Source organism: Acanthochromis polyacanthus, chromosome 22 (assembly GCF_021347895.1).
Source record: "Acanthochromis polyacanthus isolate Apoly-LR-REF ecotype Palm Island chromosome 22, KAUST_Apoly_ChrSc, whole genome shotgun sequence".
In the NCBI taxonomy this organism is placed as follows: domain Eukaryota; kingdom Metazoa; phylum Chordata; class Actinopteri; family Pomacentridae; genus Acanthochromis; species Acanthochromis polyacanthus.
The window spans coordinates 3332948-3352998 of NC_067134.1; the positions used below are offsets into that span (position 1 = coordinate 3332948).

Consider the following 20051-nt stretch of genomic DNA (forward strand, 5'->3'; position numbering starts at 1 on the left):
TGAACCTAAACATTCATATTATTGAGGTAAATTTACAGAAATCCTGATATCATGATTCAGGAATTGTCCCGGTCCTCCCGATTAGCGTCCAGGAGACAGTTTGTCTAAAAGGCTCTGATTGATGAGGAGAGATTCTCTGAGCTTCTCTGTTGTTTCACTGGAAATAGTTCAAAGTTGATCAAATGATCCAATCAGAGAGAGGAACCTTTTAGTCACACTGAGATGGGCATTTATTTTTGGACTGATTTTGTACAACCCTGTTCCATGTTGAGCAGAATAAAGCAGATGAATAATAACCAGCTGATAGAATGTGTGTTTGTAATGAAGAACTCAGAGTCAGGATTTTTAGCCACAGCCCTTTATTCTTCTCCATCACACACAAGATGAAGGAAGTTCTCATTTCATCACTAGAACAGGACTTAAAGACTCAAATCAGGATCAAGTGTGGCTGCACAAAAAGCTGATTTTCACTGGACAATAATGTGTGAAAGTCTGTCAGCAGTTTGGAGATTCACTGCTTCCTCTCTCATTTCACACTTTGTGCAGCTCAAATGCTTTTAGTTCAAGTGAGCGTCAGAGGAACACCACATCCTGATTTTCACTCTCAACATTTGACTGGAAAAAGACGCAAACACCACATTTGGCTCCTGGAAGAATCACAACTTCCATCTTTGAAGAGGAACAAGTTTACAAGGAATCATTTAGAAGGATTTGACAAAGAAACACATTTAATCCATGAATGTGAAAACATGTTTGTGAGGGACAGAGTCATGGAGAGACTCAACTATCTGTTCAACACTGTTTCTCTACCTGGAGGAGACTCTGGGACAGAGCACAGAGACAATGAGGAACCAGAGAAGTAGAGCCCAAATCCAGGATAGAGAGTTTCAGTGAATGTGGTGTTGAAGGTGTGGAGGTGGATCAGAGAGTCAGAGGAGACTCTGTAGAAGGACAGAGTTCCAGCAGGAACGTCCACATAAACTGAAACTCTGTGAGAGACTGAGGAGGAACTGATGGATGTTTGACTGTGATTGTGATTGACATGGTAACCAAGATGATCAGAGCACCACAGACTCCAGGACTGATCATTAGATCCAAACACACAGCCTTTACTGTTTCCTTTCCTTCTGATTCCTCTGTAACTCACTGATATATGAATTTCTCCTCTCCACTCCACCTCCCAGTAACAGCGACCAGTCAGACCAGTTCTACACAGCAGCTGCCACCAGTAGTCAAACCTGTCTGGATGATCAGGATACCACTGATCCTCCTTCACATGTGTCACCTTCCTGTTGTTGTCAGACAGTTTGAGTTCTCTGTGTACTGTGTTTGTGTCGACTGTGAGTTGACAGGAATCTGACGGAGAGAACAAACACAACACAGCTGCAGTTATTGATGGATCATGTGATCAGTATTAAAGCTTTGATGATCACCTCAGAGATGTGACATTTTGAAGATGCTTGAATGTGCTGCTTTGTTTCCATCAATCCATTAAAACACACTTACACTTCCTCAGACCTGGTGTCAACCATCGGACTCCAGCAGGCGTCACCCTGAAAGGAGGAGGACGGTCAGAGCAGCAGAGACTCTTTCAGCAGCACACATGGATGTTACATGGCTCTCACACTGTTCCACTGATAAAGGACCAGTCCAACATGGAGACACAGACACCTGAATGCAGCATCTCTAAAGTCCTGTCCTGTGCTCGTCACGTTCCAGCTCAGTTTACACTCATTCAGCTTTACTCATTGATGCTTCCTCTGTTCATGGAGCTAGGCCAACAGTTCACCCTGCTTCCTGTCTTTGAGCTAAGCTAGGCTAACAGTTCACCCTGCTTCCTGTCTTTGAGCTAAGCTAGGCTAACAGTTTAACCTGCTTCCTGTCTTTGAGCTAAGCTAATGTCACTGAACCAATTTCATCGATTTCTGAACAGTTGGATAGCCTCGGGTAAATGCTAGCTCACTTAGCTTAGCGTGGCTCGCTCTTGATAACAAATTGTATTCAGAGTCTGAACCAACTCTGCGGTCGAGAATGAGGAACTTTATTCAAGCTCTGCAGCACACTGTACACACACTCAGCTTCTCCAGAACAAACTTGGATCTACTTCTCTGTTTGGACCAGAACATCTGTGACTGCAGCTGCACCGTACACATCGCCCTTCTTCAGCTTCACTGTTCTTCTTCCTTCCGACCGCTGCACCACTTCCTCTGACATCTCACACACCTTGAAACCTACCGACGGAAGGGGGCAGGCTTGGCCTGAACAATAGGATGATAGGTTCCGGAGAGTGTCTGTCTGTACCTTAGGGTGACCATACGTCCTCTTTTGCCCGGACATGTCCTCTTTTGAGAGGCTGTCCGGCCGGCGTTTATAAAGTCCTTCAAATGTCCGGGTTTTTGATCCCCTAAATTCCACATAACGCGAAACCGCCGCGTCGCGCAGCGCCGCGCTCTTGAATCGTACTGCGCAGCACTTAGAACCCATTCTCTTCTATCAGACAATTTCCACTGCACACGCTGTGGAGCGCCAGCGCCGCGTCTCTGAAGCGCCGGCGCGCGCCACGGCGCTGGAGATTCGCTTCCTCGCAGGCTGACAGGCAGGTAGGCACACTGCGAGAGAGCTCTCGAACAGAAAGAAAATGCCAAAACGCAAATGTCATTTCACTGATGAAATGCGAAAAAGTACCCCTGTTTTCGTCCGGGTCGTGTCAAATGGGAGGCAGAATGTACAGTCTGCAAAGCTGGGACTTATGTCTCTGTAGCTAATAAGAAAAGGAAAAAGAAGGAAAAAAAAAAAAGGACTGTTGACTTGAGGCATTATTTCTATATTTTTTTCATTTGCCATTAGACACATTATTTTGAAGAATGGGCTACCTGAACATTGAAAAATAGGCTACCTCTCTTTTTTCTTTTTGTTTAATATTTTGAGGCATTATTTCTATTTTTACATAATTGATAATTGGAAGGTTATTTTGAAGAATGGTACTCTACCTCACTTTTCCTAACTAAGGTGTACACACGTGGACAAAATTGTTGGTACCCCTCAGTTAAAGAAGGAAAAACCCACAATTCTCACTGAAATCACTTGAAACTCACAAAAGTAACAATAAATAAAAATTTATTGAAAATTAAATAATCAAAATCAGCCATCACTTTTGAATTGTTGATTAACATAATTATTTAAAAAAAACAAACTAATGAAATAGGGCTGGACAAAAATGATGGTACCCATAACTTAATATTTTGGTGCACAACCTTTTGAGGCAATCACTGCAATTAAACGATTTCTGTATTTGTCAATGAGCGTTCTGCAGCTGTCAACAGGTATTTTGGCCCACTCCTCATGAGCAAACAGCTCCAGTTGACTCAGGTTTGATGGGTGTCTTCTCCAAATGGCATGTTTCAGCTCCTTCCACATATGTTCAATGGGATTCAGATCTGGGCTCATAGAAGGCCACTTTAGAATAGTCCAATGCTTTTCTCTCAGCCATTCTTGGGTGTTTTTGGCTGTGTGTTTTGGATCGTTGTCCTGTTGGAAGACCCATGACCTGCGACTGAGACCAAGCTTTCTGACACTAGGCAGCACATTTCTCTCCAGAATGCCTTGATAGTCTTCAGATTTCATCGTACCTTGCACACTTTCAAGACACCCTGTGCCAGATGCAGCAAAGCAGCCCCAAAACATTACTGAGCCTCCTCCATGTTTCACCGTAGGGACAGTGTTCTTTTCTTCGTATGCTTGGTTTTTGAGTCTATGAACATAGAGTTGATGTGCCTTACCATAAAGCTCCAGTTTGGTCTCATCTGTCCAAAGGACATTCTCCCAGAAGCTTTGTGGCTTGTCAACATGCATTTTTGCAAATTCCAGTCTGGCTTTTTTATGAGTTTTTTTTCAGCAGTGGTGTCCTCCTTGGTCGTCTCCCATGAAGTCCACTTTGGCTCAAACAACGACGAATGGTGCGATCTGACACTGATGTACCTTGGCCTTGGAGTTCACCTTTAATTTCTTTGGAGGTTGCTCTGGGCTCTTTGGATACAATTCCAACGATCCGTCTCTTCAATTTGTCATCAATTTTCCTCTTGCGGCCACGTCCAGGGAGGTTGGCTACTGTCCCGTGGGTCTTGAACTTCTGAATAATATGAGCCACTGTTGTCACAGGAACTTCAAGCTGTTTAGAGATGGTCTTATAGCCTTTACCTTTAAGATGTTTGTCTATCATTTTTTTTCGGATGTCCTGGGACAATTCTCTCCTTCGCTTTCTGTTGTCCATGTTCAGTGTGGTGCACACCTTTTCACCAAACAGCAGGGTGACTACTTGTCTCCCTTTAAATAGGCAGACTGACTGATTATGAGTTTGGAAACACCTGTGATGTCAATTAAATGACACACCTGAGTTAATCATGTCACTCTGGTCAAATAGTTTTCAATCTTTTATAGAGGTACCATCATTTTTGTCCAGGCCTGTTTCATTAGTTTGTTTTTTTAAATAATTATGTTAATCAACAATTCAAAAGTAATGGCTGTTTTTGATTATTTAATTTTCAATAAATTTTTATTTATTGTTACTTTTGTGAGTTTCAAGTGATTTCAGTGAGAATTGTGGGTTTTTCCTTCTTTAACTGAGGGGTACCAACAATTTTGTCCACGTGTGTAAGTGTCAGACTTAAGAGAGATGATTATTTCTTATTTTGTTAAACATCTGAATACATGTGTTCCTACACAACTTGAGTCAATAACTATTAAAGACTGATGTGACTGATTATATTGTTTAGGAGAATTGCTTTAATTTAATAAATATATTATTTATAAAGCAACTGTTTGTGAGTGTTTTTGGCTATTTTTCTGTATATCCAGGTAAAGTGTTCTTTTCTGGGGAATTCAGAATATCTGTTTAACTGAGTTCGAAGCACAGACAGCCCCCTGACCCACAGAAACCCCTAAAGGGGGGGGGCTGAAAATTTTTCGCGCGCGACCTGGAAGTGTGTCCTCTTTTCAGAGAAACAGAATATGGTCACCCTACTGTACCTGAGAGTGTCTGTCTGTCTGTACCTGAAAGTTTCCAGTCTACAGTGTGGATCCTCCACTTTAGCTCTCAGCATCTTCTCTCCTGAGTCTCCTGGATGGTTGTAGCTCAGGTCCAGCTCTCTCAGATTTGAGGTCTTCAAGCTCAGAGCTGAGGCCAGAGAAGCACAGCCTTCCTCTGTGACCAGACAGCCTGACAGCCTGCACACACAAAACGACACAAACCTGATGGAAAACACTTGGATGGATGTTTCTCACTCTTTCTTTTGTTCTTTGTCTTTCAGATACATTTTGCTGCACATTTCATGCGTCTCAAGCAAATCAACAATCTCAACAATGATTAGTGGGATTTAATCATGTCAAACATAAACCTTGACAAAGTCCTGCACAAGTTCAGTAAAAGCTCATTTGATGAATCGCATCAGCAGAAATGATTGTACTCAGGTTAGTTGTTTATCCACTGATCGAAATCTCATCAGTTTCAAAGTGTGAGTCCTGACCTGAGAGCTTCCAGTTTACAGTGTGGACTCTCCAGTCCAGCAGAAAGACTCTCCACTCCTGAATCCTGCAGGTTGTTGTTACTCAGGTCCACCTCTGTCACACTGGAGGACTGGGAGCTGAGGACTGAGGACAGAGCTCCACAGCTTCTCTCTGACAGATTACAGTTATTAAGTCTGAAGAGACAAAGAGAAGAAAAAAAGTAAAACATTAAGTTCAGTATTTTCTGTCCTGTTGAAAAGACAGCAGTGGATTTAACAACAAATACATCCCACTACGTCCAGAATACAGCAGCATTGAGGACAGTCCTCTGCAATATTATTTAAATGTGAAAAGAATCCAGAGTGTAGCACATTACAGTAACAAACTGACAGATTAGATTTCCTAAATGAAGAATACAGGCCAAACAGCAAGAAATTAATCCAATAAAGGTCAGTACATCTTTCATTACTGTCATTAGAATGTTGGATGTTTTCACTACTTTCTATGTCCACCTTTATTTTTGATGACACATTTAATCCTCCTCAGCATGAAGAAACCACATTTCTGCAGAGATGTTCCTCCATCTTCAGAGACTAGGTCTTCATCTGCTCTTTGTTGGAGGTTTTGTGTTGCTCTACTTTTGTCTTTAAAATACCCCAAAGTTGGTCTGTTGGATTCAAATTAGGACACATACTTGGACAAGTCACACTTTGGACTTTTCCTTCTTTATAATCTGAAAATAGTCAACTTGATGCTGATGGCAGCCATTAAATCACTGTGAGACTCGGTTACATCTCTGATGTTGTTACAGAACAAACGTCTTCTGATCTCCAGTCCTTGTTCTTCAGGTTCGTTCACTTCTACTTGTTCAATTCAATTCAATTTTATTTATATAGCATCAATTACAGTCAAATCGTCTCAAGACGCTTTACAGAACCCATATGCCTGACCCCCAGAGCAAGCCCAAAGGCGACAGTGGCAAGGAAAACACCCTTTTAACAGGGAAGAAACCTCAAGCAGAACCCGGCTCTATATAGGGGGGACCCATCTGCCTGCTGGCTGGGCGGGTTGAGAAGGACAGAGGAGGGCAAGGGGGAGGTATGGGAGAAGAGGGAGGGGTGGGAAAGCAAGGAAAACACAACACACTGTGCTGTTGAGACTCATGCTTTGGTTTTCACTGACACACGAATCTCACTGGAACAAAACTAATGATCTCCCAACTTGTTTTTAAGCTGTTTTTCTCCACTCTTGAAGTCTGGACTCCTCATAGCATCAGTGATCTGGACTCTTCATTCTCTCTCAGTCTCAGGAGACACTCTGCTGCCCAGTGATTGGCTCTCAGTCCCTACAGACTGAAAGGAACCAACAACCTTTTAACAGCCTCACATCTGAAAAGGCTCATAGGGTCCCTATGAGGGTGTAGCTTCTCTTCAGGGAGAGCAGAGAGACCATGAACCTCACCACAGGTGGGATGGATGTTCTATCCTTCACCAAAATGGATGTTCTATCCTTCACCCAAATTTCATTTGATGGGACTCAGCTAATTAAACTGTTAATTTAAACACAAGACACTTCTGCTCCAAACCAGAAGGATGCACACTCAATAAAGGACCTAGGATCCCTGACCTATCACTATTCACACCAGTGAGCAGTGATTCCTGACACATCTCTGGGGGTCATCAGGTGGAAACCTCCCTACAGTGTTTGGCCTACCTCCAGGAGGCTAGGCAGTGAACTCTGGCATCCCAGATTCACCGCCCTAGTGCCAGTTCACACTGCTCCTACAAAATCCAAACAGCACCACCATGTTCAACTGACCCAGGCCCGTTTAGGAGATGCTCCAGGTCGTGAGCAGTGCTGATGCTACTATTTAGCAAGTGCAAGATGCTGAATACCTTGGGCCAACTGCTAAAACATGACAAAAAAACTATATGTATACATTATACAAACCTGCTAGTCCTTACTCTAAATGCTAATGCTAGCTGCAAGATTATTACTATGTCCACAACAAACTTATCACTGACAAGGAAACTGTATAAGCCAGCTCACCAAACTTGTTAGTTCTACATGCTAATGCTAACTGCTAATTTCACATGTTATCTAAAAGAAAAAACAAGAAAAGGACACAGTCAATCTTAGTGATGTTTTAAGATGTGCCGAGGCTTCACAGTGTGTGTCGAGTAACTGAGGGGGCGTTTCCATGAAGCACGTATCAAGGCTTGCTTCACTGAGGACAGGAGCCAAAAATGATGACGTCCGAAGCCTTACTGGCTGGCTGAACCACGTCAGTGCTTCAGAAAGTGGTTCAGATTTTGCCGCGAGGTTTGACAGGAATCTAAACCCCTCAGGCTCTGTTCAAAATATGGGTTTTTGTTAGAGAGTTGCGGTCAGCTGAGAGTTTGGATCGAGTTTTGATAGTTTGAATACTACAGTTTGGATAGCGTCTATATCGTCTGGATATAGTTTGGAGAGTTTAGAGAGAGATAGTTTGGAGATTTAGTAGAGCGGGGAGAGAAAGATAGCTGATCGGATGGTGTCTGCTAGGAAGAGGAGGATTCCCCCTGTGTGGTAAGATTTCAATTTGATAACTCCTAATAATAATAATGTAAGCTAAATCTAACATTATAACATTATTACAGAAGCATTAGGTTTGCTTCTCAAGAACTGTATTTTTCTCTGTTTCTTATTTTATTCGAAGATGAGGTGTTGGAATAATAAAATGGAATAGTTTAAAACAAAAAACTGTTGAGAAACTCTTATTTCTGAATAAAGGAATAAAATCTCCCCTTTCCTGTACATCATTGTTCAAGTTGCACAAGCATATTCAGTATGATCTTTCTAGTTCCACAAACACTTTCATTGTCCTCTGCCTGCTTAAGGCCATGCAATTTTCCTAACGTGACAGAAAAGCATTTTTACACAACCTGTCACATCATATGATACTAAATTATGGGGAAAATTCACACACACAAAATACGTGAAAATATACTTTATATTACACATATGTGATAATTTATCGACAGAAATTATTTGGCATTTCATAGTCATCCCCAACAGCCATAACTGACAGAAATTCAATGCAGCAGGCATGTGGTTCAGATACAGCTGCCTGTGATTATACACTTGGCCAGTAGGTGGTTTCATGTGCTCATGAAGCTTCAAGACATGAACCCTTTCTTGAACCAATTGACTCAAGTGGTTTGATGCCTCGTGAGGCTTCTCTCTGGGACCATGCGGCCTCAGTTAAGTTTGTGGTGTAAGGCAGTGGCCCACTGCCTTACATGGTCCCCGGCCGCATGGTCCCAGAGAGACTCTAACAGGCCACTCCCCCACCTTATCTACACTTCCTCTTCGTGGATCTCTGCCCATTGGGAGACAGAAAAGAAGGCTCGAAAAGCAGAATGAAGGAGAGGGCTTCCTCTGCCTTTTCCTTGTCCTTCATCACCTCTAATTCACCCCCCAACTACTGTTATTTCGCATAATCCATATCTACTGACTAGATCTAGCAGCCTCATCTGCCACTTCCTTCATCATCTTTCTCAGATTCTGCCCCTGTACTCCCAGCTCCTTCAAAAGTGAAACAGCTCCAACAAAGCCCCTTGCACCCCACCTCAACAGGGCAAACTCTGGTTCTCCACCCTCTCTGCTCAGTTTCTGTCTTTAAGTCTGCATATGCAGCCTTCTTCCTCTCATGAGCTGCCTCCACTAAATATTCAAATGGGACTTTTAACTCAGTGAAATATATTTTTCCTTTACAGACCACAAAACAATGTCTAGCCTCAGATTAGTACACACTATTTCTTGGAGAACAACAAATCTTCCTCCTAAATCTACCTGCATTTCCCAGTCATAGGCTCCTGCCTCCTTCCTGACTAAAATGGACCCTCCAGAAAAACGCGGGCAAAAATCCTTGATTCCGCGGGCTAAAATCCTTGCTTATGCGAATAAATATGCGGGGTTTTTATGCCATTTTATGCGGGGAAATTGTGGAAAGTTGCAAAGTATGCGAACAGTTGTGAAATATGCAAAAAGATGCGAAATATGTAAGAACTGGGAAAAAAAGGTGATTCTTCTCCTACATTCTGTTATTAGGCTACCACTAAGTTGCTCTTTGAGTCCTTTGTGTTCAGCAAACCTTTTGCTGTGCTTCGTCGTGGAGAAGTGCTGCAACACGGTTGATTTTCTTCGGTGCTCCAGAACAATATTGCACGGGGTGCAAAAAAGTTTGCCCCCACTTTTGTGCAGTAAATCTGGGTACTGTTTTGCCCCGTCTCTGGCTGAAATATTCGTAGGTAAATGTGATCTTTGAGCATTCGCCATTCTTGTTTTTCTTCTCTGAGCGACGTGCAGTGTTGCCAACTCCTCAGTAAGGAAAGTAGCTGTTGGCTGTCCTCCTAAAAGTCGCTAGAAGTTGCTAAATGACGTCATCGCCTAATTTGCATATTTCTCCGTTTGCATGTAATTGTAATTAACGTTGTAGGAGAGAGGCATAATGTTCTGGAAGAGACCAAAAAGTGAGTATAAAACACCCAAAATATGTTTTTGTACTAGAGGCTAAATGCTGTGGTTTATTTTAGTATGACAGTGAAGAAACATTTTCATTTATATCCCGCTCCATAAGTGTGGATGGGATCTGTAGTGACTTAGTCCGCATGTGCGATTCACTTGCCGTTTGGCCGCCGAGTGATGTGTCCTCTAATCAGACACTAGGACTGCTGCGGGGTCACTGGACTGACAGCCTGTGCTTTGGGATGGGGAGAAGCTCTTACAGCAGTACCTGCTGCTTGTTGAAAACTAACTGCAGAATGATCCGAGTTTTCCTGTCAGTCTCCAAAACGGCAGAAAAAGTCGCTAGATTTGTCGCAAGTCGCTTTTGACAAAAAAAGTCACCAGGACGCTTTGGAAAGTCGCTAGATTTAGCTAGAAAGTCGCTAAGTTGGCAACACTGGCACCGCGCTCTGCATCAGCTCGTGCGTCTAGTGTCTGTGTGAATGCGTGAACTGATGACGTCAGGCCGGGCGTCACATAAAAACTCACTCACAACTCCATTTATATTGGTTATAGTTTTCTCATTTTTTGCAGAAATTGTGAAATCAAGCAGGAAATGTGAGATTCTTGCGGGAATTATGTGCTGTTTTGCGGGGCTTATGCGGCCTTTTAGGAAATAATTGACCCCCGCATAATCAGCGGCATTTTGGTGATTAATGCGGGAATTCATGCGATCGCATAATCGTGTTTTTCTGGAGGGTCTACTAAAGGCCCCTATCCTTCTGCCCTTCTCCAAGAAATTTCCCCACTAACCTCTCCTTACTAGAGCCTTCAGAATTCACCTGCTTTCTCCTCTCTTCAATTCCTGCAGCGAAGCTTCTCAGCACCTGATTATACGGTGGCCGACAGGGGCCAACGATCTGCAACTTTCCAAAACTCCTCAGTTTAGGAAAACAGCTTTAAGTACAGAAACGATGCAAAATCACAAACTCAAACACAGGTCTAAACGAGGTACAAAAGAGGATCGTGGTGCAAATGAAATAACGCGCTGAAGAAAAAAAACCCAAAACAGGCTGCTGAAAGAGAAACGATGCAAAGGAGAAAACGATCTCCAAACCAAAAAACGACCTGCAAATCAAGTAATGATTCCAAAACAAGAAACGATCTCCAAAACAAAGAAACAATCTGCAAACTAAGAAACAATTTCCAGAACATGAAACGATTTCCAAACCAAGAAACGATCTTCGAATGAAAAATGCTGCATTACCAGTCACTACGAATGGAGCAGGGGACGCTCTCGGCGTAACAGATGGGATGGAGAGAGAGAGACAGGACCGGACAGCTGCCTGAACCAGTGTCTTTGCCTGAACGACTGTGCATAAAAATACAACGGGAATGGTAATGTGACTTTCATTCGAGTATATTTATTATGATTATGTTTGTATCACTACATATAATGCTGCACATACGTGGCATTTATTTTACTGTATGTTACACCAGACGTTGCAAGGCAGCACATTTGCATTTGTAGATTAGCCTGAGAAATTCATCTCACTGCAAAGCATATTTCTCTTTCTTCACTCTGTCAATCAGCTGACATTTTATGTCCTGGGCCCTGTCGGTGATGCGCCGGGATATCGTCCCATCAGACAGCGGTACCGATTCCATCTCCCGCACCTGTTTGTCTCCGTGCATTGTCTGACATACAGCAATAGGAGCAGGTTTTATGAGGGTTTCCCCGATTGTGTGATGCTTTATCGTCTGTGCAATTAAATATGCCACCGCATATGATGCCTTTTAGGCATTGGTAGGGATTGTTGTTTGGCTAGTTATGATTTTCTTTTGGCCTTGCAACTCTCTCTCTTTTCGGCAGAAAAAATGGGTTGTTTTGGCTGCAAGAGAAGGATGCTTCATTTTCAAGTGTCTCAGGATTTTTACTGGGTTTAAACTCTCATGTCCACGCACCTCAGTGCACACCACACATTGAGGATGCTGTACTTCACTGATAATGATGCACATGAATCCATATTGGATATATTCCTCTCGATACTTGCGACACTTAGTGGAAAGCTGGTCTGACTGCTTATGGATCCCCTTATAGTGGTGATCCGCTCCTCCTCCTGCTTCAGAAGGTGATGGTCTTCTTGAAGGCGGCTCTCCGCTCTCCTCTGCTGCCTTCTCCACTTGCCTCTCTACCTTGTCTTTTGTTGGTATTAGCCAATGTTTCATTTTGAAGATAATATCAACAGTTTAAGTCCTACTGTACTGATATGCGATGTTCAGAAGAAATCCACGAGACTAGTGTACAGTGACATGTGCCGTAGTCTGTGATGTTTACTGAGGTGCTGTAAAATGACCTGTCACCTGCAAATGATACTGTCGTTAATCTGTCCGAACATTTTTGCGACCCCCACCCCCTTGGCATTTCACGACCCCCCAGGGGGTCAACACCCCCACTTTGGAAACCCCTGATCTAGGATGTAAGCCAAACTGCAAGCACCACAACCTCAGTGTTCCTGGGATACCTGATTTATCTATTCTATCTAGCCTTTCTGCAGCATCCTGTTTAAATTGCACAACTTGCTCCTTATTATTGAGGTCCACATTATACCACCTTCCTAAGCTCTTCACTGACTGCTCCCTAATGGTAGGAATTTCCTTCTGTATATTGAAATACTCCTCGATTTCCTAGGCTTGATCCTCATAGTAGCCCATTTGAGATTCCTATTTATTCTAACAACCTCTTTGTACATGGCACTGTTTTAGTTATCAGTGTCATATCATCCATATGTGGCAATGCTACGAGGGTTAATGTGCTTTGGTTAGTTACCAAATTACCGACAACGCCACCTGGGGGAATTTCACCCCCAGGAAATCTTATTAGAGGGAACACCACTCCAATACAGAGAGAAGGTCACACAGGTACATGCGACACTTGAGACGGACGTGACTCCAAAATATACACAAAAATAGAATTTATTAACAATATATATACTTTCTGTTAAAATGACAATATTTCAATAAAAAATCTTAGTGGCGGTGCCACAAGACAACTCCATAGTGAGTGGCAAAATAGATGCAGTCTTTTTGGACCTCCAGGGTGCAGCCACCGAACATCTATACACTGAACTCACGGCTGAGGGCGTACCAGACCGGAATGACTGACTGAAAAGGGAAGGGGAGGGTCCGGATGCGACACACCACACATGCAAAAAAAAAACAAAACCGCTAATGGACACCCAAGTGTTCTACTGTACAGGGAGTGAGGGGACCACCACCTCGGGGGGAATCAGCCAGCCACTCGTCATACAGCCCAACAGCTCCTGTCCACAGAAAAAGAAATACGGTTAGCCACAGGAACAGAGATCTTTAGAACTACCCTGACACCACACTATAATACTGAACCCCGGAGGTCGCCACCAAAGCTAATAATTTTTACACAAACGTGTGTGCCAGGCGATGGGCACACGCACACCAAGATTGTCTTTAAAACACCATATAATAAGACATATGCAGCAATTCCTGATGGCAGAGAACTTGCTGCACTGAACACGGAGACAGAACACGAAGACAGAACGGCAGCAGCTTGCTTCAGACGTAGAGTCGCTCGTCAATAAAACCGCAGCTCCTCAGGCATCAGGTGAAACAGCTGCACGATCACTCAAAAATCCAACGCGATGCATAGGTTATGCCCAGCTCCGAGGCCACACACACCCGGCACCCAGCCTTTGGCCAAGGTACCAGCCGAATTCTGACATGGAGGTAGAGAAATACTCCGCCAGCATCTCGAGACTGCCACGGCAAACCACGCGGCTGAGTGAACACCCCAGCTCCAGGAAGAGGATGCATGTGGAAAATGCGCAGCCCTCTCACAGATATGCTGCAGTATAGCACCGTCCAGTAATCAAGGTGCGATAGGATGATTGCTCCTAACTGCATTCAATGACCGGGAGCAATTGGAAACTACACCGCCTGATCCAATACACTTAACATAAGTGGGGACGGACTAGGCCGTCCTGCCACACATATAAGTTGTAACTTGCGGAAGACGCATTCCATTCTGCTGTCTCTCTCCACCTACGACCCACTTGGAAGCCCTGATAATTAACTCCATAGCCATTGTGAATGTTAACGGCAAAACTTTACATCCTGCCATAATACCAACCTCCAATCTTTGCCAGCCTGTTGGAAAATCTCCTGTACTTGCACATAATCTGATGTCCTGGAAATATGCTTCCACCAGGTTACCAACCATCTCTGGCACTTTAAAGTACTGAAATGAACTTCAAATAAGGCTCTGTGGCACTGATCCGAACACATTAACCAAATGTAAAAGCACAACATTCAAGTCACTCCTCTCCCTCTTAGCTCTCTGAATCTGATGCCAAATCATGCTGTTCTTCTACAAGCACCCACAAAATTCCTGTATCCCTGCCTTCTGTGCTGTAGAAACGATCAGACCATTCCTCACTAAGTAACTAGCCAACCTCTGAGCTACAATACTGAAGAAAATCTTGCCCTCAACATTTAGGAGAGAAATCATCCAAAACTGGCTGAGGTCTGATGACTCCTTCTCCATGGGGATGAAAACACCTCCTGTCCTACGCCATGCTCTTGGGATACGTTGTTTCTCCCAGAATATTCTCAGATGTGTCCACAGTATCCTTTAAATGCCAAGTGAACTCCTGTAGACCCTGTAGTGGACTCCATTAGGCCCTTGGGCCAACGAAGCCTTTGCACGCCTGACCACCTCCACAACTTCTCTCCATCTCGGTGAGCTAAAATCCATCTCCCATTTCCCCTAATGGTGGCATGTCAGGTGGAAGACCTATGCTCCTATTATCCCCTGAATCTGAATATATCAACCTCAAATACTCTTTAACCTCTGACGTTGCTGCTTTAATCTGTCCTCCCTTTTTCCTGATTGAACATGGTCTTCACAAAATTAAAAGGGTTGCTAAAAAATGTTAACCTTGCACATTCTTCTTTCTCTTCTCCCCAAGGTGTTCTGCCCTTCAGAGTTCCTCCTGCAACACATTAATTCCCTCTCTTTCTTCTTTAGATGCCTTCCTCCACTGCTTCCGTAACTGCCTCCTTTCCTTTACGAGCCTGTCTATTTCTTTTTGGTGCTTAGACCTGCCTACCTACACCTTCTCACCACTGCTTTTAGCAAGCACCCCAAATCTCTCAAGACCATCAAAGTAGATGAAGAGAATTTGAACTGAGGATCTCTTTGATCTCAGTGATGACAGAAGGCAACACTGCTTCAGTGGCTGTTTGGGCTCTAGTGGTGAGAAGGAATTGGACCTGAACCTCAAATAAGAATGGAAACAACAGTCCAACTGTCCACCAGCTGAACTGCACTGAGTTCAGTCATTGAACAAATTGAACATTCTACAGTTTCATTTAGCAGACGCTTTTATCCAAAGAGACGAACATCTGAGAGTAGAAACAACACAAGCAAGGATCTAGTCAGGAGAAAACAACCTGGAGGAGAACCACGAAATTAGTTTAAGTGTGATCATGAATGTTTGTTCTGGTGTTTCTTTTTAGTAAGGTCTATCTGAAACATTGTATTCTGTAAAACAAAGACAATGTTTGTTTTTGTAGAAACTAAAAGAGAACCTGGAACCAAGACTTCACAGGTTCTTACAGGTTCTGGTTCTAAGATGCAGGTTCCAGGTTGTTCAGTTCCTGCAGTGGAAGAGGCCTCATTAAGAGAAACTAGTGCTAAAGGTCAGTACCAGAACTGATCTGACTCATACAAATACAGAAAACCTCCCACCTCAGCTGTTCTGCTCACCATGAATTAAAACACATTTTAAATGGTCATCAGTTGAACAGGTTGATGAGTCCTGACCTGAGAGCTTCCAGTTTACAATGTGGACTCTCCAGTCCAGCAGAAAGACTCTCCACTCCTGAATCCTGCAGGTTGTTGTTACTCAGGTCCAGCTCTGTCACACTGGAGGACTGGGAGCTGAGGACTGAGGACAGAGCTCCACAGCTTCTCTCTGACAGATTACAGCCACTCAGTCTGAAGAATCAAAAAGCACATTATACTGATGAAACAGCAACAAAATGAAAAAGGATCTTCAGTCTCCAACGACTTACAGAACTTTCTTGGAGGCTTTGACCACTGGCAGCAGCCTCAGAAGAGCCTCCTCTGAAGCAGAGTATTTCTTCAGGTCAAACACATCCAGATGTTCTCCTGATGACAGTAAGATGAAGACCAGAGCTGACCACTGAGTAGGAGATAGTTTATCTGTGGACAGACGTCCTGATCTCAGGGACTGTTGGACCTTCTCCACTAGAGAAACATCCTTCAGTTCATTCAGACAGTGGAACAGATTGATGCTTCTCTCTGCAGACATAACCTCACTGATCTTCTCCTTGATGTACTCCACTGTTTTCTGATTGGTCTGTGAGCTACTTCTGGTCTGTGTCAGCAAGCCTCGTAGGAGATTCTGATTGGTCGGCAGTGACAGACCCAGGAGGAAGCGCAGAAACAAGTCCAGGTGTCCGTTTGGACTCTGTAAGGCCTTGTCCACAGCTCTCCGGTGGAGATATTTTAGTTCAGGTTTCTTTAGAAATACTTTCAGCTTCTTGAAAGAACTTTGTTCTTCTTCCAGCAGGTTGATTCCAGAGTTGATGAAGGTCTGATGGACATGAAGAGCAGCCAGAAACTCCTGAACACTCAGATGGACAAAGCAGAACATTTTGTCTTCCTGTTTCCGTCTTCGCTCTGCTTTGAAGATCTCTGTGAACACTCCTGAGTACACTGAGGCTTCACTCACATCGATGCCACTTTCTCTCAGATCTTTCTCATAGAAGATCAGGTTGCCCTTTTGCAGCTGTTCAAAAGCCAGTTTAGCTAATGACTTAATAAACTGAATGCACTTCTCTGGACCGTACTTTTCTTTTGTGTGATCAATCTGAAATCTTAGAAACTCTGTATACATCTCAGTCAGGGTTCTGGGCAGATCTCCTCCCTCTCTGGTTTCCAGCAGCTCCTCCAGAACTGTAGCAGTGATCCAGCAGAACACTGGGATGTGGCACATGATGTGGAGGCTTTGTGATGTCTTCATGTGGGAGATGATGCTGCTGGTCTGCTCCTTGAATCTCTTCCTGAAGTACTCCTCCTTCTGTGGGTCAGTGAACCCTCTGACTTCTGTTGTAGTGTTGACGAGGTTTTCAGGGATCTGATAGGCTGCTGCAGGTCTTGTGGTTATCCAGAGGCGAGCTGAGCGCAACAGTTTTCCACTGATAAGTTCCCTCAGCAGGACTTCTATTTTAGTTGACTTTGTTATGTCCACAGAGAGAATGTTGTTGACATCAAAGTCCAGACGAAGGCGACTCTCATCCAGTCCATCAAACACAAACAGCAGTTTGAATCTGCTCTTGCTGTAGCTGCTGTTTCCTGATGATTGCAGAGCTGTAAAGATGTAATTCAGAGCCTCCACTGTGACGTCTTTAGTTTCTGGGATACAGAAATGAATGAGCTCTGCCAAACCAAACTCTTTTCCCTGCAGTGAATTCAGGGCACGGAAAGTGAACGGGAAAATAAGATGCACGTCTTGATTGTTTTTTTCTTCAGCCCAGTCCAACACAAACTTGTGCACAAGAAATGTTTTTCCAATCCCCGCAATCCCATTGGTCAGCACTGTTCTGATGGGTATGTCTTTTCCAGAAGGATGCTTGAAAATGTCTCTGGGTTGGATCTGTGTCTCTGTGTCTGATGGCTTCCACACCTTGTCAATCTGTATGACTTCATGCTGTGTGTTTATGTGCATGTCCCGGCCAGCTGTGATGTACAGCTCTGTGTAGATATCAACCAGACGCTCCTCATCTGTTGCCCACCCCTCTGTTGTAACCAGAAATGTGTGCTGGAAGTTTGACTGAAGCTTCTGTTGGTAATATGTGATGTGACGTGGTTCTGGTACCGGAACAGTCTCATCTGTGTCAAACATGAAGGGAACAATGTGAGGTGTGTGTCAACAGAAATCTCTGTTGTTGGAAAAACACAAGCAACTAAGCAACGAAAAAGTGGTTGGACTTTTAATTACTCACCTATAACAGTCACAAGCCAGCCAGTGGAATTTAAACCCTCCAGGGCTATCGAGATTATTTTTTTCATCTAAAAAAATAATATTTTCCTATTCATCTCTGTAAATTTATTGTTTTAGCCTATTCAATTTTGTAAATATCAACAAGTCCTCAAACTCATACGACCACATAGGTCATGTGTAACGTGCCTCTGAATACGACCCATGAGAGCGTATTCACGTTAGCGCCCCTACGGGGAAAAGGAAGGCATTACGGGATTTAATTCCCGAAACGGCTTTTCCCTCGCGAAACGGCTTTTCCCTCACTTTTGCAAGACGGGTTTAGGGTTATGGTTATGGTTAGGGTTATGGTTAGGGTTAGGGATAGTGTGAGGTTAAAGTTTGTTCATGGTGACGTTTCAGCTGACACACCGGGGTGTCAATATTTACTCAACCGTTAGAGGTCGCTTAACGTCAAAACGTAACACTCAGTCGTAATACGGGCATGTACAGACGACCTTTGTGGTCGTTTTCAAATTGAGGACAGGCTCGTAAATATTTTTGCTTGAACGTTAAAGGAGGTTTTCCTCACATTTTGGTGTATTTTAACCCTTTGATGGTCTAAATTCCTTGAATAGACCTTGTGCTGGAATCACTGCCCAACTTAGTTTTTATTTTCATTGCAGTGGTTGATTTTTCCTCAGCAAGATCAATGCTTTTTTTAATACGTCTTTCTCCATTTTTATTTTGTCTACCTGTGGGTTTAAACTATTATAACCTTCTTTTTTATTCAATAAATGACTAATAACACACTTTGATCTTCATGTTTGTTTGCTTATTTGTTCATAAGTGAAATTTAATTTTCCATGTTGAATAATCACAGCTTTTTCTTCTACAAGGGGTATCCTCTTCCCATGGCTAAAATTAATTTTAAAAATGAAAATAGAAAAAGTATCTTTTGAAAAGCAGTAAAATTAATGTTTGTATTTTTGTCCTTATCTTTTTGTCACCATTTTTAATTATATTTAATTAAAGCAAATATAAAGAACTACAAAGACAACATCAAAAAACACATATTTTTAGTAGTGAAAAGACTCAGAAACAAAACTTGAAAATATGTAATATTCTATATTTTACTTTAGATCTGTTCTTATTATATACAGTCAGTGACTGGGGTAAAACATGAACAACATAAAGTTATGAACTTCAACTTTAACTTCTTTCAAACCGATCTTTCTTGAAACAATTAAAAAAAACTGAGGCCCAAAGTGTGATGGTTAAATAACATAAACTACTAATATTCATCGATAAACAATCTGTGCTAATATCCCAGTTTAACCGCTATAGAACCGTCAGAACCAGCGGCAGATTTCAAAAAGTCTTCCCAAATAAGGCTCCTCTTGGTGGCTACAGTGCGGCTGGACCATCCAGTTTTAGCTGTCTAAACCCTCAAACAGTAGGAGTAAATTTTTGATCAGGCTTTTCTTGATAAATTGACCACAGATTGGGATAATGTTTTGTTTTGGCTACCCAAGTCTCCATAATGTGGGCAGAGTGAGAACACTTCCGGGTATTTCATCTGTTCTTGGCCAATGTGTACTTTGAATTGGATCAGTCCTTGGTCTCCGACTGATGACGTTTCATGAGTACGCAAGAACGCAAGTACGGATCACAGACTGTACAGTCTATAATATAGACAAGACGCATATTGAGAAATGGCCAATGTTTATGGGTCTTGTCCTGATTGATGCACCAAAACACCAGCCAGCGCATTCTGGGATTTGTAGTAGTAGTGATGCATGTGCTATATAATACCAGTGGGCAAGCTCTAGTCATCATTTGTTATTGCCTTGTGGGCCTATTATAATTACATGGCGGGCCAAATCTGGCCTGTGGGACAGAGTTTGATACCTATGCTTTAGACAACTGAACCTAAAAACAGAGAGCTGGACCAGCAGCTCAGTTCTGGGCTCACTGGGGCCCTTATCAAAGTACACTGCAGTCAAAAGTTTTAGAACC

The 20051-nt window shown here is 43.1% G+C and overlaps 4 protein-coding genes across 7 annotated transcripts in view; 1 reads left to right on the plus strand and 3 right to left on the minus strand.

The window, feature by feature from the left end:
- The window catches only part of LOC127531994 (zinc finger protein OZF-like), a 289632-nt gene that overhangs the window by 80058 nt on the left and 189523 nt on the right, over positions 1-20051 (plus strand). The gene's annotated exons all lie outside the window — the stretch shown is intronic.
- LOC127531964 (zinc finger protein 665-like) overlaps positions 1-20051 on the minus strand; it is a 266519-nt gene that overhangs the window by 36105 nt on the left and 210363 nt on the right. The gene's annotated exons all lie outside the window — the stretch shown is intronic.
- Positions 1-20051, minus strand: part of LOC127531989 (zinc finger protein OZF-like) — a 121897-nt gene that overhangs the window by 34728 nt on the left and 67118 nt on the right. The gene's annotated exons all lie outside the window — the stretch shown is intronic.
- LOC127531950 (NACHT, LRR and PYD domains-containing protein 3-like) lies at positions 337-17971 on the minus strand. Its single transcript, XM_051942543.1, has 6 exons — positions 16102-17971; positions 15851-16024; positions 5523-5696; positions 5050-5223; positions 1507-1553; positions 337-1356 (listed from the first exon to the last, which is right to left on the minus strand). Exons 1-6 carry the CDS (start codon positions 17955-17957, stop codon positions 785-787), a joined length of 2997 nt encoding a protein of 998 aa, XP_051798503.1. The 5' UTR covers positions 17958-17971; the 3' UTR covers positions 337-784.